The 25652-nt window shown below is 62.5% G+C and overlaps 1 protein-coding gene across 1 annotated transcript; it reads left to right on the top strand.

The window, feature by feature from the left end:
- Positions 1-497: 497 nt before the first annotated feature.
- On the top strand, positions 498-1628 carry ACTBL2 (actin beta like 2). The gene has a single exon (XM_059695068.1). It carries the CDS (start codon positions 498-500, stop codon positions 1626-1628), a length of 1131 nt encoding a protein of 376 aa, XP_059551051.1.
- The last annotated feature ends 24024 nt before the right edge of the window (positions 1629-25652 follow it).

The raw sequence follows: 25652 nt of genomic DNA, 5'->3' as shown, positions 1-25652 counted from the left end.
AACCAATAAATAAATGTATTTAAAGTGAAGTTTCTGGAGTCAGAGTTCCCATAAGAACAGTATTTGGATGAACAGTTAAGCTCGGTGGAGAAAATGGGCCAGAGGGTGGAGGGCGGAGCGGCTGTGTGGCCGGCTGCCCCTCCCTCCGGCCTCCTTCCGTCTCGCTGTGCCTCCTGCCCACGCTGCACCCCGTCCCCCGAGGCCCCACGCGTGGGCTGCCTAATTACAGTCACGGCGCTGTGGCCGGGGCAGCCCTGTTCTCTATGCGGAAGGCCCCCGAGTGATGCACATAATCACCACCGTCATCACTGGTACCTCAGAGGCCATGCCACCCGGACGTGCTGGGCGGGCGGGTGGGACGTGGGTGGGGCCGGCCGTGCCTTTAAATCCCGGCCATCAGCCCGGGCCCCATCTGCAGGCCGCTCCGGCCTGGCCATTCCCTCGCACCGGCGTCCGGCAGTCACTCCCGTCCGCTCTGCCCCTGCCTGGCCGGCACGATGTCCGACACCGAGCTCTCGGCCTTGGTGGTGGACAACGGGTCGGGGGTGTGCAAGGCCGGCTTCGGCGGCGACGACGCCCCGCGGGCCGTGTTCCCCTGCGTGGTCGGGCGGCCCCGGCACCAGGGCGTCATGGTGGGCATGGGGCAGAAGGACAGCTACGTGGGCGACAAGGCCCAGAGCAAGCGCGGCGTCCTCACCCTGCGGTACCCCATCCAGCACGGCGTGGTCACCGACTGGGGCGACATGGAGAAGATCTGGCACCACACCTTCTACAACGAGCTGCGCGTGGCCCCCGAGGAGCACCCCGTCCTGCTCACCGAGGCCCCCCTGAACCCCAAGATCAACCGGGAGAAGATGACTCAGATCATGTTTGAGGCCTTCAACACCCCGGCCATGTACGTGGCCATCCAGGCCGTGCTGTCCCTGTACGCCTCGGGCCGCACCACGGGCATCGTCATGGACTCCGGGGATGGGGTCACGCACACCGTGCCCATCTATGAGGGCTACGCCCTCCCCCACGCCATCCTGCGCCTGGACCTGGCCGGCCGGGACCTGACCGACTACCTCATGAAGATCCTCACCGAGCGGGGCCACAGCTTCACCACCACGGCCGAGCGGGAGATCGTGCGGGACGTCAAGGAGAAGCTGTGCTACGTCGCCCTGGACTTCGAGCAGGAGATGGCCAGCGCGGCCGCGTCCCCCTCGCTGGAGCGGAGCTACGAGCTGCCCGACGGGCAGGTGATCACCATCGGCAGCGAGCGGTTCCGGTGCCCCGAGGCCCTGTTCCGGCCCTCCCTCCTGGGCCTCGAGTCCCGGGGCGTCCACGCCGCGGCCTTGAGCTCCATCCTCAGGTGCGACGTGGACATCCGCCGGGACCTGTACGCCAACACCGTGCTGTCCGGGGGCAGCACCATGTTCCCGGGCATGGCCGACCGCATGCAGCAGGAGGTGGCGGGCCTGGCCCCCGGCACCGTGAAGGTCAAGGTCATCGCGCCCCCCGAGAGGAAGTACTCCGTGTGGATCGGCGGCTCCATCCTGGCCTCGCTGTCCACCTTCCAGCAGATGTGGATCAGCAAGCAGGAGTACGACGAGGCCGGCCCGCCCGTGGTGCACAGGAAGTGCTTCTGAGGGCGTCCGCCCGCGGCCCCGGCCCGGCCCCGGCCACCGGATGGCACCGCCTTTGTCTGCGCTGAGGGGAGTCCGTGCCCACCGCGTGCAAACCCCAAACTCAGCTCCATCCTGGCCGAGGGGCCCCGCCCGGTCCACCCAGGAGAACCTGCGGAAATTGGTGCGAGGAGAGGGATCCCGGGAAACGCTCCGTCGTCTGGAGAACGAGGACTCCCAGCTTTCACGCTGGCTCTCCCGGGACGCCTTTCACAGAGCAGCAGCGACCCTGTAGACGTGCATCCGCGTAGCCAGCCGGTCCTGCGTTTAGACTCCCTGTTTTCGATTCATTCTACTTCTTCGTGTAGAGAGAACGAGCGGTGAGGGTCACCAACCTCTGTCTCCACACGAGCTCCCGGGCGGTGGAGCAGCTTACGGCCTCCGATGACGCGGGCGACCTGGCCGGCCAGTGCGAACCCCTCCCTCCCCGGCAGCCACTGTCCCATGGCTGCAGCGCCCCGTCCTCCCTTCTACGTGAATCAGCAACGTCCCACTCTGTGCATCCGCCCGCGAAGTGCTCGGGCGGAGTGGAGACCTGCTGGTCAGACAATCGTCCCGCGTCTCGCTCACTGGACTCCGTCCGACTTGTAAAGCCGTGCGCCTGCAGACAGTGCCTCGCTTTGCAATGGGGAGACCCCGTCCCATCGGGCGCCGCGACGCGACAGTCTGACTGGAGCTACTCTATCCCGGCGTCTTCGCCAGGCAGCACGCGTCCTGAAGGGTCTCTGTGGGCCGTGATCTGGGTAATTCTCTTCTCGAGAATTTCACGGTGGGTCCCGTCGCTGCCGCGTCCTGCAAATCATAAATTCCAGTTCCGGTCCCGTCATCCTGGTGTCGTTCCTGGGAAGATTTTAGGGTGATTCTGCTTTTTTGTCCAGTAGCTAAACTTCTTTATGCAGAAGCACCGAAGGTGCTCACACCTTGGGAAATATCACTGAATCTTCCCTTAATGTCTGAAAATTTCTAATGAATCCGGTGATCACGTTCAACCAATTTCAAGTCCGGGTGCATTTATTTCAATATGTGCCAGGATTTCTGGTTACCTGGGTATCAGAGTCATTTGCGTTTTTCTGAAATTTTGAGATATCTGGGGGGTTGCTTATTAAGGAATCGTCAGATTCTTAAGAAGAAAGAATTTCTTTTTTCCTTTTAGGTGGGGAACAGGGTTGTGTTTTAAAGCTCTAAGTCGGAGCTTTTAAGCATGTTTTCCTTAGATAAAGTCATTCCTTCTGTGTCGTCGTTTCGCACCGGCTGCGTGTGGTCGTGTGAACATTAGAAGGGAGTTGTCCTTAAAACGAGCGCTCACCCGTCAGGCCAGGTTACACGTCCCTGCTGCCCTCGGCGAGACGGCTGGCGTCCGTGGGTGGCCTGGTCCCGGGTAATGAATGGGCAGAGGGGACGGCGACAACGAGAACGCTGCCCTGGACGGACCGGCTGCGGCATCTCCTACGCGCAGAGCAGCTCCCACGAACACTGACCCACATCCTCACGTACCAGGAACACGCCTCCCCCCGCCCCCCAGGAAGCTCAGGGGCAGGTGCGGGGCGTCCAGGGGACATGCTGAGCCCGGCTCCGCAGGTGAGAGTGCGTTCCCGAAGCACACACATGCAGACCCAGGGCCCCTGGGTGTTCTCCTGTCCGTCAGGAAACGGAGGAGGGAGAGGAGGGAAAGGCAGGAGAGGGAGAGAGAGAGAGAGAGAGAGAGAGAGAGAGAGAGAGAGAGAGAGAGCCAGAGCTTCTCAGTGAGCACTGGCCGGTGTGGCCCAGTGGTTGGGCTCGTCCGTGCACCAGAAGGTTGTCGCTCGATCCGGTCAGGGCACATGCCCAGGTTGTGGACTTGATCCCCAGCAGGGGCGTGCAGGAGGCAGCCGATTAACGTTTCTCTCTCCTCTTCCTTCCTCTCTCTAAAAAAAAAAAATCAATAAAGAGATACCTTACGGAGCCGTTCCGTGAGTCCAACAGCGTATTCTTCCGATCTGGTCACGGTCCTGCTGGCTTTCCTGAATCCGAGCTGCTCGGGGGCTGAGAGCCAGGCAGCGGGCTCCCCAGCAGCCCAGACACAGTCACGGTGAAGCGTGTCCTCGGCTGACCACGCGTCGCGGCCTCTCAGAAGCTACAGAGGTTCCTCACACCTGTCCGCAGGGAGGGAGCAGCGTGCGTGCGCCCAGCACGGCTCCCAGGTGCGGACAGAGGCCGCGGGGCGTCCGGACGGACGGACGTGCACATTCCGCAGAGACTGCTCGTTAAAACTGACCGATACGCTGAGCTTCCTTCGTCACCGGGAAGGGGCTTGTCCGGGCTGTAAGGTCACCTTTAGGGAAACACCCCAAATAGTGAAGCCGCCTTGCCCCCCCCGCCCCCCCAGGCCACCGTCCGACCGCCTTGTCGTTTGGGGCTCAGCTAAACCCACCACAGACACCAGTGACCGGTGACAGACAGGCCCAGGCCACGCCCTGACGCCCCTTAGAACGGAAAACCTTACTGAGTGGCTACTTGACAACACGGACGACCCTCTCCCCTTCTGTCCTGGCCGGAGGGGTGGCGTGGGGTAAGGGCGGGTCAGGGGAGAGACCGGGGAGCAGAGGCCCAGGCCCCACGGCCGCTCCCCGTCCTGAAAGGGCCCGGCCTCAGGGTCAGACCCACTGTGCCCGTCCGACTGCCGTTCGTGTGCTTGCTTCCGCCTGGAAAATGGGAATAACACCTCGTGGCGCAGACCCGTGTGGGGCGTGCGGGGGAGGGGGGCGTGCGGGGCGGGGGGCGTGCGGGGAGGGGGGTGGGCGTGGGGAGGGCAGCCAAGCAATGACTCTCTCACTGATGTCTCTCTCCCTCTCCCTTCCTCTCCGAAATCAATAAACATACATTTAAAAAAAGAACTGCCAGGTCCCTGCAGCCCGCGTGCCCCTCACCAGTCACTCGCCCACTGCTCCCCGTTCAGCTCCACCCGAGTCGGCACGGGCACCCCAAATCAATGGAGCACTCTCTGCCCAGAAGGGGATTCCTAGTTGGACGGACACAGCGTGTACCAGCCCGACCCCCAAGAAAACGCAGCACCTGCCGAGGGCCTGGGCGGGTCTCCCAGGGGACGCACTCCAATCAGGGCGCCCCCTCTCTTTCGGGGGGCCGCAGGGTAACCCTCCTTCACGAGGAGACCATGTTGCTCCTAACCGGCTGTTCATGCTCTGCGTCTGCCTGTAGTTGTGCAACCCCTGGTGCTCCTTTCTCCCACTTATTTATTCTCTAAGAGAAACCCAGCGTGAGCGGCGCACAGCCTGCCTCCCGGGCCTGCGCCCTCGGCCGGGGCTGAAGAGGAAGCGCTAACGGGGTGGACGTGAGCGGACATTCGCTGGACACTCTCTAAAGCTCTCGGTCTTCACCAGAACCTCAGCGGGCGGTCATGAGGGGTCCAACCCGGACACCAGGCCCCGAGAGGCGGGCAGACACCTCCTGGCCGTGGAGTTCCCGCCTGGGGCCCAGGAAGCCAAGCGCAGGGCACAGCGGCCCGGGTGCCCCCTGGGCTCCGCTCTCGGCGCTTCCAAGGGGACGGCCGCCCCCTCTCCAGCCTCAGACTCAGGGAACGGCCCTGCACTCGGGCGGGCAGCGCCGGCCTGACGGTGACAGAAGCATCTAGAATTCTTGCTGGACAGAATGTTCTCAGCAAACCCTCATGCTCCTCGTCTTTCCTCGGGCCATGAGGAACGTTCAAGAGCGGCAACCACTCCAGGCAAAGCGCCCCGGCCCCAGCCCGAGGCTCCAGCCCTGCGCTGGCTCCCGGCAGAGCCAGGGGGGTCCGTACACACGGGGGTCCCGGCTCCAGAGGCAGAGCCGGGGGGGTCCGTACACACGGGGGTCCCGGCTCCAGGGGCAGAGCTGGGGGGTCCGTACACACGGGGGTCCCGGCTCCAGGGGCAGAGCCGGGGGGGTCCGTACACACGGGGGTCCCGGCTCCAGAGGCAGAGCCGGGGGGTCCGTACACATGGGGGTCCCGGCTCCAGAGGCAGAGCCGGGGGGGTCCGTACGCACGGGGGTCCCGGCTCCAGAGGCAGAGCCGGGGGGTCCGTACACATGGGGGTCCCGGCTCCAGAGGCAGAGCCGGGGGGGTCCGTACACACGGGGGTCCCGGCTCCAGAGGCAGAGCGGGGGGTCTGTACACACGGGGTCCCGGCTCCAGGGGCAGAGCCGGGGGGGTCCGTACACACGGGGGTCCCGGCTCCAGGGGCAGAGCCGGGGGGGTCCGTACACACGGGGGTCCCGGCTCCAGAGGCAGAGCCGGGGGGTCCGTACACACGGGGGTCCCGGCTCCAGAGGCAGAGCCGGGGGGGTCCGTACGCACGGGGGTCCCGGCTCCAGAGGCAGAGCCGGGGGGTCCGTACACATGGGGGTCCCGGCTCCAGAGGCAGAGCCGGGGGGGTCCGTACACACGGGGGTCCCGGCTCCAGAGGCAGAGCGGGGGGTCCGTACACACGGGGTCCCGGCTCCAGAGGCAGAGCCGGGGGGGTCCGTACACACGGGGGTCCCGGCTCCAGGGGCAGAGCCGGGGGGGTCCGTACACACGGGGTCCCGGCTCCAGGGGCAGAGCCGGGGGGGTCCGTACACACGGGGTCCCGGCTCCAGAGGCAGAGCGGGGGGTCCGTACACACGGGGTCCCGGCTCCAGGGGCAGAGCCGGGGGGGTCCGTACACACGGGGGTCCCGGCTCCAGGGGCAGAGCCGGGGGGGTCCGTACACACGGGGGTCCCCGCTCCAGAGGCAGAGCCGGGGGGGGTGTCCGTACACATGGGGTCCCGGCTCCTGGCAGAGCGGGGGGGTCCGTACACACGGGGGTCCCGGCTCCAGGGGCAGAGCCGGGGGGGTCCGTACACACGGGGGTCCCAGCTCCAGAGGCAGAGCCGGGGGGGTCCGTACACACGGGGGTCCCAGCTCCAGAGGCAGAGCCGGGGGGGTCCGTACGCACGGGGTCCCGGCTCCTGGCAGAGCGGGGGGTCCGTACACACGGGGATCCCGGCTCCAGAGGCAGAGCCGGGGGGTCCGTACACACGGGGATCCCGGCTCCAGGGGCAGAGCCGGGGGGGTCCGTACACACGGGGGTCCCGGCTCCAGGGGCAGAGCCGGGGGGGTCCGTACACACGGGGGTCCCGGCTCCAGGGGCAGAGCCGGGGGGGTCCGTACACACGGGGTCCCGGCTCCAGAGACGGCCCGGCCGCATGGAGGCTGCCTTCTGCGGTGAAGGCACCAGGCTCACCCCCGTAACAGCACGAAGGGCCCAGCGCGTCCGCGGAGACGCTGATAAAAAGCTGTGGGGTGTCCACGCCCGGATACTGTGCAGCTGGGAAAAGCGGGACATCTTACCCTTCGGGAGGCACGGAGGGCCTGGGCGTGTGGTGCCGGATGAAAGGGGCCAGAGAAAGACAAGCACCACCTGACCTCACTCATCTGTGGAATCCAATGAACAAACGAACTGACCAACAACCTAAGACCCGCAGCGGGAGGCGTGGGACAGACGGCACCCCTCGCGGGCGCTGGGGACGGAAGCGAGAGCCCAAGGACTCGCACACTCACAGGCACAGCGTGGACGGGCGCAGGGTGGTGCAGGCCCGGGGGAGGGGAGGGGCCGGGAGGAGGGGAAGGGGGACGGGGAGGCATCCGTAATATTATCAACAACAACAAATACCTGCATTCCAAGGAAAAAGAGCGAGACGCTGGAACCCAGTCCGGAGCGAGGAGACCTCCCGCGGAATTCAGCGTTTGGCTCCCTGGGACCAGAGATGAGGCCCAGCCTTGCCCCGTCCCCCACGGGACCCCGCACGGAGTCCAAGGAAAACACAGCGAAAGCCCGGGACAATGGAAGCGCTGTTTTCCATCTGCTCTTCCGTGCAGACTAAACAGCGCGTATCGCGGAGGAGTGAGCGCTTCCGGCGATTCTGCCGACCTGGACCCGGGGCCTGGAGTCCTCACATTCCTCAGGGAGGCCCCGCCGACCGGGAGCCTGGCTCGGAGCCGGGACAGCACGGGCAGGACGGGCGCAGGACACAGCCAGCTCCCCGCTGCTTCAGTACGCACAGCGCGCCTTCCCTCCGCTCTCCCAGGCCGCTCCCGAACTGCCTCAGTTTCCCCGAGTCTCTGCCAGCGTGGCCTCCAACGCCAGCAGGGCTGCTGCCCCCGCCACGCTCTCCCGGACACTCACCGAGTGACCAGACCCGCTCCTTCCAGCCCCAGGCAGAGCCGGTGCCCCCCACGCCGCCCCCCACGCCCGCCCGGGGCCAGCGCTGCCTTCCCCGCCCCCAGCCGCGCCTTCACCTGCCGCTCCCCCGGACTCCCAGCTCACTTCCCCCCACTCCACCCCACCCACCACTTTTCTTACTGATGATGTCAGAGAGGAAGGGAGAGGGAGAGAGAGACAGAAACATCAGTGATGAGAGAGGATCATGGATGGGCTGCCTCCCGCACGCCCCACTGGGGATGCGCCCACAACCCAGGCCTGTGCCCTGACCGGGAATCAAACCCTGACCTCCTGGGTCGTAGGTCGACGCTCAACCACGGAGCCACCCGGCCGGGCCCATTACACCTTTGAGCTCAGCCCGGATGGTATCGCTGAATCGAGCAGAACCCTTCCTGGCCCCTCCCTGTGGAACTGACAGGTTGACCCCACAGCCATCAGGCCCCATGCGACTGACCCCAGGCCCCTCCCCCTCAGCCTCCAGCCAGTGCGACGCCCCATTTCCGGACTCGGAGGTTCCCAGTCGTGTCCCCCCTCAGATCCCACTCAGAAGACGCAGTAAGACCCGCCTCCCGCCCTCCCATCGGCTCTTCCCTCCGCCCAGCCTTCCCTTTGACTCCTCCTGTGTGTCTGTCTGTCCATCTGACTTCGACGGTTCCGCTCCCCAACCTTCCCTTTCCGCTGCCACATAATCCAACAGGTTGCCGTGAGCTGAACTGTGTGAGCCCCCAAAGCCCCAGGACCTCGGAGGTCTGTGAGAAGGGCTCTGCGAGGCGATCGCGTTACAGTGAGGCCGGTAGGGTGGGTGCTGACCCAGTGCCCCCCGGGTCCTTACGAAAAGGCAGGATTCGGACAGAAAGAGAGAAGACGAGGTGAAGACGCACGGGGGAAAGACGGCCGTGGCCAAGCAACCAAGCGACCGTCTCTAACCACGGACACGGAAGCCAGAATGGCCCGCAGCTGGGAGAGGCTGGGTGGGTTCCGCCCCGGCCCTCAGAGCGGGTGTGGCCCGCAGCTGGGAGAGGCTGGGTGGGTTCCGCCCCGGCCCTCAGAGCGGGTGTGGCCCGCAGCTGGGAGAGGCTGGGTGGGTTCCGCCCCGGCCCTCAGAGCGGGTGTGGCCCGCAGCTGGGAGAGGCTGGGTGGGTTCCGCCCCGGCCCTCAGAGCGGGTGTGGCCCGCCCACACCTGGGCGGCAGGTGGGGTTGTAAGGCACCCGGTTCCGCACCTGCTTCCAGCAGCGAGGCCAGACCCCCGTCCACGCTGTTCTCTTCCCGGCTGCTCGCTGCCTCTCCTTTGTTCCTGCACGTTTTCTCTCCTTCCTTTCTCTTTCCTCACCACAGACGGGCTACCTCAGGCTTCATGTCCCACTAGAGGCCCAGTGCACGAAATTCATGCACTCGGGGGTTCCCTCAGCCCGGCCTGCACCCTCTCGCAGTCCGGGAGCCCTCGGGGGATGTCCGACTGACGGCTTAGGCCCGCCGCTGCGCTTGCCAACCGTGAGCCTGGCTCAGGGCTTCTGGCTGAGCGGGGCTCCCCCTGTGGGAGCGCACTGACCACCAGGGAGCAGCTCCTGCGTTGAGTGTCTGCCCCCTGGTGGCCAGTGCATGTCATAGCGACCGGTTGTTCCAACTTCCAGTCGATTTGCATATTAGCCTTGTATTATATAGGATTAGCTTTACTATAAGTATAACTATATTTCTATTTTAAAAGCAATTCCAACAATTTCCCTGACGGCTATAAAAGAAACACCTAAGTTACCACCTTTACACCTTAACTCACATCTGGCCCTCCCTCCGTGGGTGTCACCTTAACATCTTATGTCACCTGTGGGAGAGGGCCCATCTCACCCACCCCAGCCCAGCATCTTTCATGGACCAGCCAGAGGGATCTTCTGGAGCCGTGGTCAGCAAACCGCAGCTCGGGAGCCACATGCGGCTCTTTGGCCCCTTGAGTGTGGCTCTTCCACAAAATACCACGTGCGGGCGCGCACATACAGTGCAATTGAAACTTCGTGGCCCATGAGCAGAAGTCGGTAGTTTGTGGAAGAGCCACACTCAAGGGGCCAAAGAGCCGCATGTGGCTCAAGAGCCGCAGTTTGCCGATGACTGTTCTGGATCAACTCCAGGCCCCTCAGAGAACCGGCCCCGCCTCCACGCTCAGGAGACCAGCCTCATGGGTCCTGTGAGCTTGACAAGACAGAAAGGGCCAGAGACCCCACCAGCAGAGAAACGAGGGAGGGAGGGAGAGGGGTCAGGGAGGAGGGAGGGAGGGGGGAGGGAGGGAAGGGGGAGGGGGGAGAAAGGAAGAGGGAGGGAGGGAGGGAGGGAGGGAGAGAGGGAGGGAGGGGGGCAGGGAGGGAGGAAGGGAGAGAGGGAGAGAGGGAGGGAGGGGAGAGGACTGGCTTTTATGAGTTAGAAGCTGGGCCCTCGGAAGACCCCCTCCGGGGCTGCTCACGGGGCTCGATTCCTTCTGATTGAGGCCAAAAATAAGGACAAAGAGGTGGCTCTCCACTCAGGCCGAAGGCTGTTCCCTGTTCACTGAAATAGCACCGGGCGAAGATATAAATACGTGAAGAATAAACGCTTCATGTGGGGGCCACAGTCCTCCTCCACTGAACTCCGAGCCGCGGAACAAGGGGCCCTCTGTGAAAACGCCTGTGGCTTCGGCTCCTCCAGGAACGGCCTCTCCCGAGTCCGAGCAGACGATGGCCGTGCCATCAGAGGGTCAAGACTGCGTCCCAGTGTCAGGGGAGGGCACAGGCCGCCCAGGCTCGGGGCGGGGTGGGGGGGCGGGGCGTCTCCTGTCCCCACCCGCCCTGAGGGGGCCCAGACACCCCCATGAGGCTGCTCTGCAACAGACGGAGTCCAGGCCGCCACACGGGCTCAGAAGAGGAGAGCATTTCCCCAGCACCTGCCCCTCACCCAGGTCCTCACGGGGATGTGCTCACACCCAGACGCCCCTCACCCTCCTGTGAGCTCACACCCAGACGCCCCCTCACCCTCCTGTGAGCTCACATCCAGACGCCCTCTCACCCTCCTGTGTGCTCACACCCAGACGCCCCCTCACCCTCCTGTGTGCTCACACCCAGACGCCCCCTCACCCTCCTGTGTGCTCACACCCAGACGCCCCCTCACCCTCCTGTGTGCTCACACCCAGACGCCCCCTCACCCTCCTGTGTGCTCACACCCAGACACCCCCTCACCCTCCTGTGAGCTCACACCCAGACACCCCCTCATCCTCCTGTGAGCTCACACCCAGACGCCCCCTCACACTCCTGTGAGCTCACACCAAGACGCCCTCTCACCCTCCTGTGTGCTCACACCCAGACGCCCCCTCACCCTCCTGTGTGCTCACACCCAGATGCCCCCTCACCCTCCTGTGTGCTCACACCCAGACGCCCTCTCACCCTCCTGTGTGCTCACACCCAGACGCCCCCTCACCCTCCTGTGTGCTCACACCCAGACGCCCCCTCACCCTCCTGTGTGCTCACACCCAGACGCCCCCTCACCCTCCTGTGTGCTCACACCCAGACACCCCCTCACCCTCCTGTGTGCTCACACCCAGACACCCCCTCACCCTCCTGTGAGCTCACACCCAGACGCCCCCTCACCCTCCTGTGAGCTCACACCCAGACACCCTCTCACCCTCCTGTGTGCTCACACCCAGACACCCCCTCACCCTCCTGTGTGTGCTCACACCCAGATGCCCCCTCACCCTCCTGTGTGTGCTCACACCCAGATGCCCCCTCACCCTCCTGTGTGCTCAAACCCAGACGCCCTCTCACCCTCCTGTGTGCTCACACCCAGACGCCCTCTCACCCTCCTGTGTGCTCACACCCAGACGTCCTCTCACCCTCCTGGGTGCACACACCCAGACGCCCCCTCACCCTCCTGTGTGTGCTCACACCCAGATGCCCCCTCACCCTCCTGTGTGCTCACACCCAGACGCCCCCACTCACTCTCCTGTGTGCTCACACCCAGACGCCCTCACTCACCCTCCTGTGTGCTCACACCCAGCATCCCCACTCACCCTCGTGGGCTCGATCGTGCAGATGAGGCAGGAGGGGCTGACAGGTGGGTGAGGACGTCTGGGAATGCGAGAGCTGAGAGGGAGCCCGCAGACCCCACCTTCTCCGCATGGGACCCCAAGAACGGTGGGTGCATCCCCACGGAGGAGCTGGTCGAGGGCTGCGTGGGGACCAGGGTTACACGGGCTCTGAGCCGTGAGGCTGGCGGGCATTTCAGGTCCGGACTCAGGGAGGAGGATGGGGGCTTGGGGAGCGGGGCGGGGGGCGGGGGGTGTGGTTGGCAGACGTGCGGAGTCAGAGAGACCCTCCCTCTCCCGATGCCACCGCGCTTCATGCCAGTGCTGCTCTCAGACGCAGGGAGGGGTCACCCTGAGCCCCCACGGCAGCCGTGGCCACTGTCCACGGAGCCAGGCGTCCGCGTGGCCCGAGGGCCTCCCACGCCTCCGGAGACGCTGAGGAAACTGGGACTTTTGCCCAAACATCTCCGAGACCCGCTGGGGAGCTGCTGTGGCCCCAGGTCTGCGTGTGAGTGGAGACTGCATGGTGGTTGTGCCCTGACACCCGAGGGCGCGTGTGTGAGGGGTGGACAGACGCAGGGGGGCCCTAGCCGGCCCCTTGGGCCGCGGTGGCGCTGGGAGGGGAAGTGGGGGGCCGCTGGGGACCATTCTCCACGCAGGACCCTGAAAGGTCAGCTTCAAACTGGCCTGGCTCCCTGTCCACCTCAAGGTGTGTCCTCCCCACGGCGTGTTCCTCAGGACGGGACAGAGCCCGGCACGCCCGCGGCCTGACCCGAGACCCTGGGAGGACCCTGCGCTCCCATCGGACTCCTCCCGGCCCACCCGTGTGAGGAGAGCCCCCGGGGTCCACCGAGTCCCCACGTGCAGCCAGGAGCAAGCAGACCCTCGGGGAGGACGTGCAGGGCGGGAGGGCGCCCAGGGCCTGTCCCCCCCACCTCCCACCCCCACCCCCAACCCCACCCCCATGCCCGGGCCAGGCAGGTCCCTCAGGGCCATCGAGCAGCTACTGAGCAAGAGGTTCCATCAGGTTTTAATTCTGGAACCAAGGGGACCGGGGGCTGGTGCTCAGACAGAGAGGGGCGCAGGGCTCTGACGGGGAGACACATGGACGATGGGGGGTGGGGGGCCTGGTGCTCGGGCAGAGAGAGGCCAGCAGGGCTCTGACGGGAGACACATGGACAACACACATGGACGACGGGGCTGCCGATCTCCATCGAGGGACTGAGCTCACTCGCCCTGAGGGGGAGCCTCCCCGGGGACCTGCCCGGGACCCTGTGCTCGGCCGCAGACCACATTCCTCTGTGATTAGCACAAGGGTTGCTGATAGGTCTGTTTGTGCTGCCGAACCAGCTCCAGAATCAATAAGCAATGTTACAGCTTATCGCTGCCCGGAGGGAGGAACAATAGGGAACTTGAACACGCGCGTGGGCGGGGCTGGCGCATGCCTTCGTGTCTGAGAGAAGGTCACGGCCGGGGCCACGTCCATCACGTGGCAGGGGTCGCGCCCTCCCCGGAGCAGCGCCTGGAATCCACGCGGGAGACACCGGCCGTGGCGTCTGGGTCGGAGGCTGTCGGAGGCTGTCGCGACCTCTCACTCTTACACCGACAGAGACGTCTCCGAGCAGCGTGAGGCCCGGAGCCCAGGTCAGGGCGTGAGGTCAACCACATGCAGGAGAGGGAGAGAGCCAGCTGGGCGACAGCATGCAGGGGCCGAGGGGCTCACAGACGGGGGGCCAAGGGGGGCCAAGGGGGGTCGAGGGGCTCACAGACGGGGGGCCGAGGGGGGCCGAGGGGGGCCGAGCCTTCACGGACACGGGCGGCTGGCGGGCGGAGGCTGGGAACCGAGGAGGGCGGCGAGAGGCTGGGAGAGGAGCTTGGAGGTCGCATTTGAAAGGAGAAAAGGGAGGCACCCAAAACAACCCAGGACGGGCCTCGGGGCCGGAGAAGGGGTGCCGTGGGGGGAGGGCCGGGGTCTGAGCTGGGACCTGAGTTCTGTCGGGCCGACGTTCAGGTGGAGCCGAGCCGTGAGCGTGGGGCTCCAGGGCCGCGAGGGGAGAACAGGTGGGACCGTGGGTGTGGGTCACGCAGAATCGGGTCGGAGATGAAACCATGTCGGCGACTGCGTGACACGAGGGCGAGGGGAGCAGAGCCGGCGGACGCGGGCTCCGTCGCTGCCGGGAGACGGGACAGGGGACGGAGGCGAGGAGCCCGGAGCGGACAGTGGTCCTGGGGAGCCGGGCGAGGCCCCGGGAGAGCCAGGGAGGCGGGCTCAGAAGCAAGAGAGCCCGGCCGGCGTGGCTCCGTGGCTGAGCCTCGACCTGTGAACCAGGAGGTCACGGTTGGATTCCCATCAGGGCACAGGCCCGGGTTGTGGGCTCGACCCCCAGTGAGGGGCGTGCAGGAGGCAGCCGACCCATAGTTCTCTCATCACTTATCTCTCTCTCTCCCTTTCTCACTGAAATCAATAAAAACACATTTAAAAAGCAAAAGCGAGAGCGCAGCCAAGTGTGAGGAGGAAGAGGCCTGAGGACGCACACAGGCCCTGCTCTCGCGGTGCCCGCTGAGAGCACAGGTCAGAGCTGGTACCCGTCCACGGGCTGCCATCAGCCGGCCCGGGAGCTGACGTTTGGCACAAAGGGATGAGGGCCAGCGGTCAGCAGCCAGGGGCACGCGAGCGTGACTCCAGCAGCAGAGACCCCGTCCAGGGCCCAGCCCGGCCACACGGCCACCCTCAGCCCAGGGACAGCAGCCGAGCGGCCCTCCCTGCCCCTGGGCGGGCGCCAGGTGACCCCGCATTCTCCAGCCGCACCCCCGTATCAGGCTGATTAGACGGAGCGTCTGGAATGCGCCTGGCTTTTCTCAGGGAGACGCCGTGACAAGCAGCACAGGCAGCCCCTCCAGGGAAGGCTGGCCTTGCCGGAAGCGACTCCGGCGAACCCGGGGGTCGGAGGGCATGGGGCTCCACAGCCTCGCGTGCCGTCGGCAGGAACCGGGGACACAGGCAACCTGGCTATGGCCCCGAGCGGCACCCCCTCGGTGACCCCGGACCAGCTCCCCAACCTCTGAGCTCCCGTCTGCTCGTCTGCGGGAAGAATCCTGCCTCCGTGGCCTATTGTCAGGTGGGAGGCGGCCAGACGGCCATTTACGGAGGTTCCCACGGAAACGCAGTGGGGACTCCCTGGTTGGAGAGAAGCAAACCTGTCCTCCCCTGGTCTCAGGGGCGCGCGCCCCGCTCGTCTGTCGCGATGAAACCGCTTTGCGGGGCACGGCGCCGCCTTCGGGGACCTTCACGGTGACAGTTGTCCGCGCGGAGCGAGGCTGCTTCTCGCTGCCCTTCAGACGCGCCGCGCGGGCAGTTCTGGATGGGACCTTGTTTGGATGCGTCTCTCAGAGTCTTTCCGCTGCTGAAGTAAGAAATATCAGGGTCTTCCCGCTCATCAGGGGGCTGCAAAATGTTCCAGGTTTTGCTTCAAATGGTTTGGCAAAAGGCTTTTTTTATTTCATATTTTATGTGGGTAGAGAACTGACTAGCAGGGGGCTAATTCAATCAAGCTGCTGTGTTTTATGAGTTCATTCGAATTCCCTGACTCACTTATAGCTTCTTAATTCAGTTTTTTCCATTTAAATTTTGGAGTTACAAGTACATTTCCACAGAAAAAATCCTGTTTTTTTTTCCATGGGAGCATTTGGTGGCCAAAAATAGAAAAAGCAATCTTTCATTTTAAGTTCAAAGAATTGGCAATCCTCATTCCTATGAGAGAGAGAGAAATGAGAGAGGGCTCAGGTAGGATTAAATACCTAGCTAGGAAAACTGAAATAACGGATTCAACAAGTTTAAAATGAAGAATACTTAAGATTTAAATAAAAGTATTTATACCTTCAGCCCCGGCCAGGTGGCTCAGCTGAACGTGGCATCACCCCGGAAAGGTCAAAGGTCGCGGGTTCGATTGAACCCGGTCAGGGCACGTGCCCAGGTTGCATTCGATCCCCAGCTGGGGCACAGATAAGAAGCAGGCAGTCGATGTCTCTCTCTCTCTCTCTCTCTCTCTCTCTCTCTCTCCCTTCCTCTCTCTCTAAAAATCAATAAAAGCATATCCTCCGGTGAGGATTTAAAAGTTATCTTTAAATTTCTTCAAGTGTAAGCAGGGCCTATGAAGACAGAATACAGTGGCCCCCTGGTTCCATTAGGGACCAGGGGACGGGGGGAGGGGGGCGCTAAAGTGGGGTCACAGTTGTGATACATGACACCGTTGATGCTCACCTGACTACTGACTAACTCCCGGACTGTTCTCTGTGTTGCACTGTAAGCCTCCTTTCCCACCCTGTACATCCCAGCTCTTTGCCGGAGGCCAGAACATAGCAGGTTCTCATCATTTTTTATTTATTTTTATTTTTTTAATATATTTTTATGGATTCCAGGGAGGAAGGGAGAGGAAGAGAGAGATAGAAACATCGATGATGAGAGGGAATCTGTGATTGGCTGCCTCCTGCTCGCTGGGCTGAGCCCACAACCCCGGCCTGTGCCCTTGACCAGAATCGAACCGGGGACCTTCCGGTCCACAGGCGGGCGCGCTAGCCACTGAGACACGCAGTCAGGGCTCGTCGTTTTCTGAATGGACTAAGGGACCCCCGAGTCCACAGGAAGAGTGATTCCGGGGAAGGCGTGGCTCCCAGCGCTGAGCGGCCGGCGAGTGAGGCGCCGCAGCCTCCCCGGGGTGCGGCCACAGGCGGGTCCTGAGCTCTCCCCCGGGCTCCGCGTGCGGTTTTCTCTAAAGTCAAATCATTTCCCTCCTCCCTGGGGTCCGTGAAATACCTGCACCTGAAGTTACACCGACGACAGGAAGGGCGGGCATCGGTCCAGGACGTCTTTCTTCCCGTGAAGATAACGTCTCCGTTTAGCACCTGCCTCTTCTGCTGCGCTGGGTGCTTCGGACAAGTAGAACCTCCGGTGTCTTCAACATTCAGACCTAAGGCCTTTCCTGCCTGAATGGCCCATCTGCTTCGCTGGACAGAGCGGGTGGCCGGCCTGCGCTGACCTCCGTGCCCGCCTCCACGCTCTCACGGGCACCTGCTGAGAGTCTGCATTGAGCTCACGGCTCTTCTCTCACCCCCAGCGCCCTGTGGGATCAGACATAGAGGTCACCCCCAGGACACCCAGGAACTACCTGCAGAATCTGGGTTATGTCCCCGGCGCCGGATTGCAGGGTTAGTCTGGGCTCCTCTGGGCGCCTGTGGCTAAGTCTGCGTGACGAGAAGTCCTCCCACCTCCTGCCCCGTGACCCCAGGGCCTCCTGGGCTGCGAGGCAGCTCGCCCCACCCCCACCACGAGCTGGGCCGTCATTTCCGTGGCCGCGTGGCAAAGGCCCAACGCGAAGAGTCACAGAGCCTCCCCCAGGAAACATGGCTGCCAACAGCATCGAGGCCGAAAGGAGCCGCCGCCTCCCGACCGGGTCCCGTCTCCCCAGGGAGCCTCCCCAGGTTCCCGTGACTGGACCGGCCTTGCCCGTGTTTGCCGCGTCTGCGTGTCTTTACCACCTAATGCTCCCACTGTCCACACGCCTGGCCTTGGCCGGGCAGGTCTCACGTCCCACCAGGAGCGACAGGACTCGTTCCACAGCCACTCCCACTGCACAGGGTCCGTCCAGGTCAGGGGGAGGCTGGCCCGGTCCCGCCGCACACGCCTGGAGGCGCCCTAGCTCGGCTCAGCAGACGAGCGCCTACTCCTGCCGTGTTCAAGCGACTGTCGCTGACGGGCCACCCCGCCCCGTGGAACCCACCTGTGGCCGAGCACAGACCTGAGCCATTTGCTTCCTTCTCTGCCCGTGACGGAGAAATGCCGGGAAAAGCGACCTGGGAGGCACGGCGGCTTCTTGGCCAACGGCCGGTGGCTGCTCCGGGCTTAGCAACGTGGTGTGACCCGCGAATTTTCCCTGTCTTTGTCCTGTGGGGAGGAGGAGCCACGGGACAAGACCCTCCCTCCAGCCCTGGCTGGTGTGCGCAGTGGTTAGCGCATCTGCCGCCGACGGAAGGGTCACGGGGTCGATTCTGGTCCAGGGCACGTACCTCGGTTGCAGGCTCGGTCCCAGGCCTAAGTCTGGGCACGCGTGGGAGGCAACCAGCCGGTGTGTCTCTCTCACATCGAAATAAAAATATATTTTTTAAAAAAGAAGAATTGGGAACAGCAGACGGGAGCCCGAGAGGGAGCAGGCACAGGCCCGGCCGGAGCGCACTCAGCCGGGCCAGGCTCCACGCCCTCCTCTGCGCCTGCGTGCCCTGCACTGATGCTGTCAAGGACACGCATGGCCTCAGCTTACCCTCAGCTCCCGCATCCCACACGCCGGGGACGGGAGAGGCGAGTGCGGCCGCATCCTTCCACGCAGCACACGCCGCCCCGCCTGTGGGTCTAGCTCTCGTCTCTGGGGAAGCTGCTCTGACACGCGGGGAGCCTCCGTGCCCCCACAGGACCCAGTGCGGCCACAGCGTGAATGTGACTGCGTTACCTGAAGGGAGTCGGTTTGTCCGACGTCGTCCCCATTAAACTCTAAACTGGCCCGGCCGGCGTGGCTCCGTGGTTGAGCGTCGATCTATGAACCAAAGGTCAGGGTTCGATTCCGGTCAAGGGCACAGGCCCGGGGTGCAGGCTCGATCCCCAGTGCGGGGCGTGCAGGAGGCGCCGATCCATGATTCTCTCTCATCAGGGATGTTTCTATCTCTCTCTCCCTCTCCCTTCCTCTCTGAGATCAATTATATATATGTGTGTATTTTATAAAATATAATTTAAAAATAAAATAGAATGTAAGCTCGGAGGTGCTGAGCCGGGAGGCTGCCTGGCCTGGCCTTGCTCCTCCACGAGCTGGTGGCTCCCTGCAGGACCACCTCCGTGTCCGGCTCAAGATGCTTTCTTGCCTCAAGTCTTCTGTTGCCATAGCAACCGTCACCCTCTATTTTCTGAAAAGTGGTTCATAATTAGATTTGGGAGGAAAGAAATTCTATCTCAAACTTCAATTCAGCTCACGCCGGTCTCTGATAACACCGTCCTGGAAATTCAGAGGATCTTGGGGTTGAGCATCCGGGGAAGGTGGTTGGTCTAGATCCCTGGACCTAGAGGTTCGACTGTGCGGTCAGGATGCGTGTTTCAGTGGGACGTGGTCTCAGCAAACAGGCCAGAACTCGCACGAGAAAGCCAGCGTGGCCCGGCCGGCGTGGCTCGGGGGCTGAGCGGCGACCTAGGAACCAGGAGGTCACGGTTTGGTTCCCGGTCGGGGCACAGGCCCGGGTTGCGGGCTCGATCCCCTGTGGGGGGTGCGCAGGAGGCGCCGACCCATGGTTCCCTCTCATCAGTGATGTTTCTCTTTCTCTCTCCCTTCCTCTCTGACATCAATAAAAATATACTTTTTTAAAAACACAGGCTAAAAGTTAAATTTAATTTTCAGGTGAGCCTCAAGATGCTTTTAGTGTAAGTGTGTCCAAAATGTGGCCTGGGACCTACTGACACTAAGAACATTCCGTCGTCCACCTGAGCCCACACGTCGCTGGGCATCTTGCATGCTGCCCGGTAACCCTGGTCCCAGGGACTCGCTTCATCAGCATCGCCGCCCGCCTTTGCCCGCTGGCGGACAGACAGCCTGTCGCTGCCGAGTCCGTGCACCAGGTGAGACCCAGCGGTGACCAGCCTCCGGTTCGTGTCTCGGTGGGGTGTGGCCTGAAGCGCCGACCTGGCCCTTTGCCCCATGAGGCAACGGCCGGTGAGCCTCCCGGGTGCAACGCAGCCCTGGCCTGGGCCTGGGGCCAGTGCGGTTCCACCTCCACCGGCCGCGCTCCCCGCGATCTGGCGCCGGGAGAAGGCCTGGGGACGCATCGGCCCCGCGAATTGGTCATGAGAGGCAGAGCTGCCACCGTGGGAGCTGGTGGCCGTGGCATTCCCAGCTCTCGGTCCAGTGCGTCTGAGACCGTCTCCAGGGACGGCGGCCACTGTACAGCGAGCGCGGCCGGGCCTTCCTGTGAGCATGTCCCGGTTACTCGGCAGCACGACGCGCACGTGAACGCCACGGGAAGCACGAGGCAGCCTCGTGTCACCCGGATTCACGTGCGTGGGTGCACCTGGTCACGCTACATTCACCCGTTTCCTCGCCTTCCACACAGGGACCACGTTCCGTGCGCCTCGCGGCACACGCAGCCGTGGGGTGAAGAGGCGACGCGTGTGAAGGGCTGGCAGAGCCCACGTGCCAAGTCCCGGCTCTGTCGCTGCTGCTGCTCACGGGCCGGCGTCCACCAAACGCCGCCCGCGCTCACTCCCTCCTCGAACCTTTCCACATGGAAATAAGCTCCATGGACAGGAAGCTGAAAACCATTCTGTTCACGCCACACGCTTGGGGATGTGCATGCAAATATTTACTGGACACGGAAAGTCAGCGTCCTCACTCAGACACCGACGCTGGGAACCTGCACACACACACACACAGACACACACACAGACACACACACAGACACCGACGCTGGGAACCTGCACACATAGACACACACACACACAGACACACACACACACAGACACACACAGACACACAGACACGCACAGACACACACACAGACACCGACGCTGGGAACCTGCACACATAGACACACACACACACACACACACACAGACACACACAGACACGCACAGACACACACACAGACACACACACAGACACCGACGCTGGGAACCTGCACACATAGACACACACACACACACACACACACAGACACACACAGACACGCACAGACACACACACAGACACCGACGCTGGGAACCTGCACACATAGACACACACACAGACACACACACAGACACACACACAGACACCAACGCTGGGAACCTGCACACACACACACACAGACACACACAGACACACACACAGACACCGACGCTGGGAACCTGCACACACACACACACACAGACACACACAGACACACACACAGACACCGACGCTGGGAACCTGCACACATACACACACACAGACACACACAGACACACACACAGACACCGACGCTGGGAACCTGCACACATACACACACACACAGACACACACACACAGACACAGACACTGACGCTGGGAACCTGCACACACACACACACACAGACACACACACAGACACACACACACAGACACACACACAGAGAGACACACACAGACACACACACAGACACCGACGCTGGGAACCTGCACACATAGACACACACACACACAGACACACACACAGACACACACACAGACACCGACGCTGGAAACCTGCACACACACACACACACGCACAGACACACACACAGACACCGACGCTGGGAACTTGCACACATAGACACACACACACACAGAGACACACACACAGACACAGACACAGACACCGACGCTGGAAACCTGCACACACACAGACACCAACGCTGGGAACCTGCACACATAGACACACACACAGACACACACAGAGACACACACACACAGAGACACACACACACAGAGACACACACAGAGACACACAGACACACAGACACAGACACACACACACACAGAGACACAGACACACAGACACACACACACAGACACACACACACAGACACACACAGACACACACAGACACACTACACAGACACACACAGAGACACACACACAGACACACACACGGCAGACGAGCACGTGACACTCGAGCTCCACGCATGAACTGGGCGGTGCCGTCCCGCGCACACGGGTGCCCGTGAGGACTGAGGCTTCTCAGAAGCATGTTTTCGTGCTGAGCCCAGAGGAAAGCATTGTTCTCTGACGTCATGAGGTTAAAAACAGTGAGCAAGCCCGGGCCGCGTGGCTCAGTGCCTGAGCGTCGACCTATGACCCAGGAGGTCGGGGTTCGATTCCCGGTCGGGGCACAGGCGCGGGTGTGGGCTCGATCCCCAGTGGGGGGTGCAGGAGGCGCTGATCCCTGATTCTCTCTCATCGTTGATGTTCCTCTCTCTCTCCCTCTCCCTTCCTCTCTGAGATCAATAAAATATATTAAAAAATAAATAAATAACTTTAAAAAAAGGGGTTGCTGCTGTTTTTCCTTTTCTCGCTCACTTTCATGCAGCTCCGATGATGGGCTCCTGCAAGCACATCCAGGCTTTAGTTAGTGACTCCCGTCGACCTGAGACAACGAAACCCGCGTGTCCGTCAGCCTCGCCGCTTCTGTGGTTGGTTATTTGTTGTTCTGCGCTTGTTTTGTGTGTTAAGCTGCCCAAACGTTTATCAACAACTAACAAATGTCAACTTACCCAACAGAAAACAGCACAGCCCGCTGCGGAGGACTGCAGCCGCCCAGCCGGGCTCGCTCCCATCTGTGACGTGTTCTACATGCTCCTGTGTTGATATTTTCCCTCAACAATTTTATTCCATAATATAATCACACTCAAGTTCTAAAATTGGATACTTTAAATCATTTACTGCTTTTCAAGTCATTTTATGAAAGGGGTGGGCGTTTTCTTGGGAAGAAGGAAGGAGAAGGGAGGGAGGGAGTGGGGGAGGGAGGAAGTGGGGGAGGGAGGGAGGGAGGAAGTGGGGGAGGGAGTGGGGGAGGGAGTGAGGGAGGGAGGGAGGGAGTGGGGGAGGGAGGGAGGGAGGGAGGGAGGAAGTGGGGGAGGGAGTGAGGGAGTGGGGGAGGGAGTGAGGGAGGGAGTGGGGGAGGGAGTGGGGGAGGGAGTGAGGGAGGGAGGGAGGGAGGAAGTGGGGGAGGGAGTGAGGGAGGGAGTGGGGGAGGGAGTGGGGGAGGGAGTGAGGGAGGGAGGGAGGGAGGAAGTGGGGGAGGGAGTGAGGGAGGGAGTGGGGGAGGGAGTGGGGGAGGGAGTGAGGGAGGGAGGGAGGGAGGAAGTGGGGGAGGGAGTGAGGGAGGGAGTGGGGGAGGGAGGGAGGGAGGGAGGAAGTGGGGGAGGGAGTGAGGGAGGGAGTGGGGGAGGGAGTGGGGGAGGGAGTGAGGGAGGGAGGGAGGGAGGAAGTGGGGGAGGGAGTGAGGGAGGGAGTGGGGGAGGGAGTGGGGGAGGGAGTGAGGGAGGGAGGGAGGGAGGAAGTGGGGGAGGGAGTGGGGGAGGGAGTGAGGGAGGGAGGGAGGGAGGAAGTGGGGGAGGGAGTGAGGGAGGGAGTGAGGGAGGGAGTGGGGGAGGGAGTGGGGGAGGGAGTGGAGGAGGGAGGGGGAGGGAGGGAGGGAGTGGAGGAGGGAGGGAGGGGGGAGGGAGGGAGGGGGAAGGGAGGGGGGGAGGGAGTGGGGGAGGGAGTGGAGGAGGGAGGGGGAGGGAGGGAGGGAGTGGGGGAGGGAGGGAGGGAGGGGGGAGGGAGGGGGAGGGAGGGAGTGGGGGAGGGAGTGGGGGAGGGGCAAGGAGGGAGGGGGGAACACGGTGCTGTGTTCATCTCCCCTCACGTGTCATCACCTGCAGGTGCCCAGCCCCGGCCGACGCCCCGCCCTCCACGTTCACTTAAATCACTTTCCTCAGAGGACAGTCACCTGCGAAACATGCCCCTCACTGTCCTTTTTTCAGAGAGAGTGGAGGGAGGGGGAGAGGCAGAAAGAGAGAAACATCCATGAGAGAGATACATCAATTGGTTGCCTCCCGCATGCACCCTGAGCAGGGCCGGGGAGGAGCCTACAGCCCAGGCACATGCCCTTGACCGGAATCAAACCCGGGACCCTTCAGTCCACGGGCCGGTGCTCTATCCACTGAGCCACACTGGCGAGGGCCCGACTGTCTGTAATTGCCCCGATTTCCGCGTTTCCCCCTCCTCCTCTCCACACCCGCTGGCCACGAAGGCCCGTCTTCTCACGCTCCTCGCAGCCCAGGAGCCAGAGCCAGGGTGACGACGTCGGCCGCACGAGATAGAAGGCGCAGGCGCCTACACCCGCTTAAGAGGACGGTGAGCGACGGGGTCCCCTTGGCGCCGGCTGGGGGCCACCACCGCAGACCACATGCGCACGGGAACGGTGACCGGCTGTCGGGGGACGCCATCCTTACAGCCACACGAGACCCTTCTACCTTCTGTCCACACACGGACTTCATTCCGCTGAAAGGATTACGTTCCCTTCAGAACGTCCTTCCCCAAAGCCGATGTCCCTCGGTGCTTTTAAATGGCATTTCGTTAAAAATATGCGTTGTCGCCCTGACCAGTGTGGCTCAGTGGATAGAGCGTCGGCCTGAGGACTCAAGGGTCCCAGGTTCGATTCCGGTCAAGGGCATGTACCTGGGTTGCGGGCACATCCCCAGTGGGGGCGTGCAGGAGGCAGCTGATCCATGTTTCTCTCTCATCGATGTTTCTAGCTATCTCTCTCCCTTCCTCTCTGTGAAAAATCAATAAAATATATTTTTTTAAAAATATGCCTCGTTTTTCCCTGGCCATTTGGCTCAATGGTTAGAGCAGGGGTGGGCAAACTTTTTGACTCGAGGGCCACAGTGGGTTCTTAAACTGGACCGGAGGCCGGAACAAAAGCATGGATGGAGTGTTTGTGTGAACTAATATAAATTCAAAGTAAACAGCATTACATAAGAGGGCACGGTCTTTTTTTTTTTAGTTTTATTCATTTCCAACGGGCGGACCCGGCCCGCGGGCCGTAGTTTGCCCACGGCTGGGTTAGAGTGTTGGCCTGTGGGCCTAAGGGTCACGGGTTCACTTCCTGGTCAAGGGCACGTACCTGCTTGCAGGTTCACTCCCCAGCTCCGGTGGGGACACATACAGGAGGCGACCAATCAATGTGTCTCCCTCACATCGATGTTTCTCTCTCTCTCCCCCACTTCCTTCCACTCTGTCTAAAAATACATGGAAAAAATACCCTCAGGTGAGGATTATAAAGAAGTATTGTCTTAAAATAAGTAGAGAAACGGAAGTGAAGCAGCATCGCCGTGTAATTATGCCCGAAAGAGAAGTACAGCAACTGGTGTGGAAAGACGCCACGGGGGCAGGGCTTGGCGGGATCTGGGGGGGCAGGGGCGGGGGGCGGGGGGGCGGTGAGGTTCTCATGGTCGGCTCGGTGCATGCAGCCCGCCGCCCGCTGTAAAGAGGGCTCGTTCACGGGGGCATTCCAAAGCATCTCTGTGCAGCCGCCGCGTCCCCCGGGGCGGCGCTGTCACTCAGGACCGTGTCCTCCGCAGGATCAGGCGTGGCGCACACACCGTCTAAATCCGTGGTCTGCAAACCGCGGCTCGCGAGCCACACGCGGCTCTCTGGCCCCTTGAGTGTGGCTCTTCCACAAAATACCGACTTCTGCGCACGGGCCACGAAGTTTCAGTCGCACTGGTTTGCCGACCACGGGGCTAAACCATCGCCCGCGATGCCGAGGACACATGGGCACACGGTGACAGACTCAAGAACTGGCCCAAGCTAGCGGTGCAGCTGAGAGGTTACTTTCCACCCTTTTTCTTCAGAATTTAAAAACCAAACAAACTCGTCCTGCGTGAAGTATAAAGCCCATGTGTCTTTAAAAAGTACTTTCCGAGGTGTTTACACAAATGCTCGTTTCTCGTGTGAGTCTGCAGGCGGGAGATTAAAGCTGCACCTGTTGACATTTCAGCCGGACCAGCAGGGACTGTCCGTTTTCCCAGTGACGGCGGGGAGGTCTGAATATCTGTGCTCAGCCGGCTGGCGTGGCTCAGTGGTTCAGCGTCAACCTATGAACCAGGAGGTCACAGTTCGATTCCTGGTCAGGGCACAGGCCCGGGTTGTGGGCTCGATCCCCAGTGGGGGGCCTGCAA

This window comes from Myotis daubentonii, chromosome 4 (genome assembly GCF_963259705.1).
Source record: "Myotis daubentonii chromosome 4, mMyoDau2.1, whole genome shotgun sequence".
In the NCBI taxonomy this organism is placed as follows: domain Eukaryota; kingdom Metazoa; phylum Chordata; class Mammalia; order Chiroptera; family Vespertilionidae; genus Myotis; species Myotis daubentonii.
Note: the sequence above shows the minus strand (reverse complement) of the source record. Positions and strands in the feature narration are given on the sequence as shown.

Bases quoted from the DNA above. Each gene is read 5' to 3' on its own strand.
- ACTBL2 (XM_059695068.1), top strand. From the start codon at position 498: ATGTCCGACACCGAGCTCTCGGCCTTGGTGGTGGACAACGGGTCGGGG.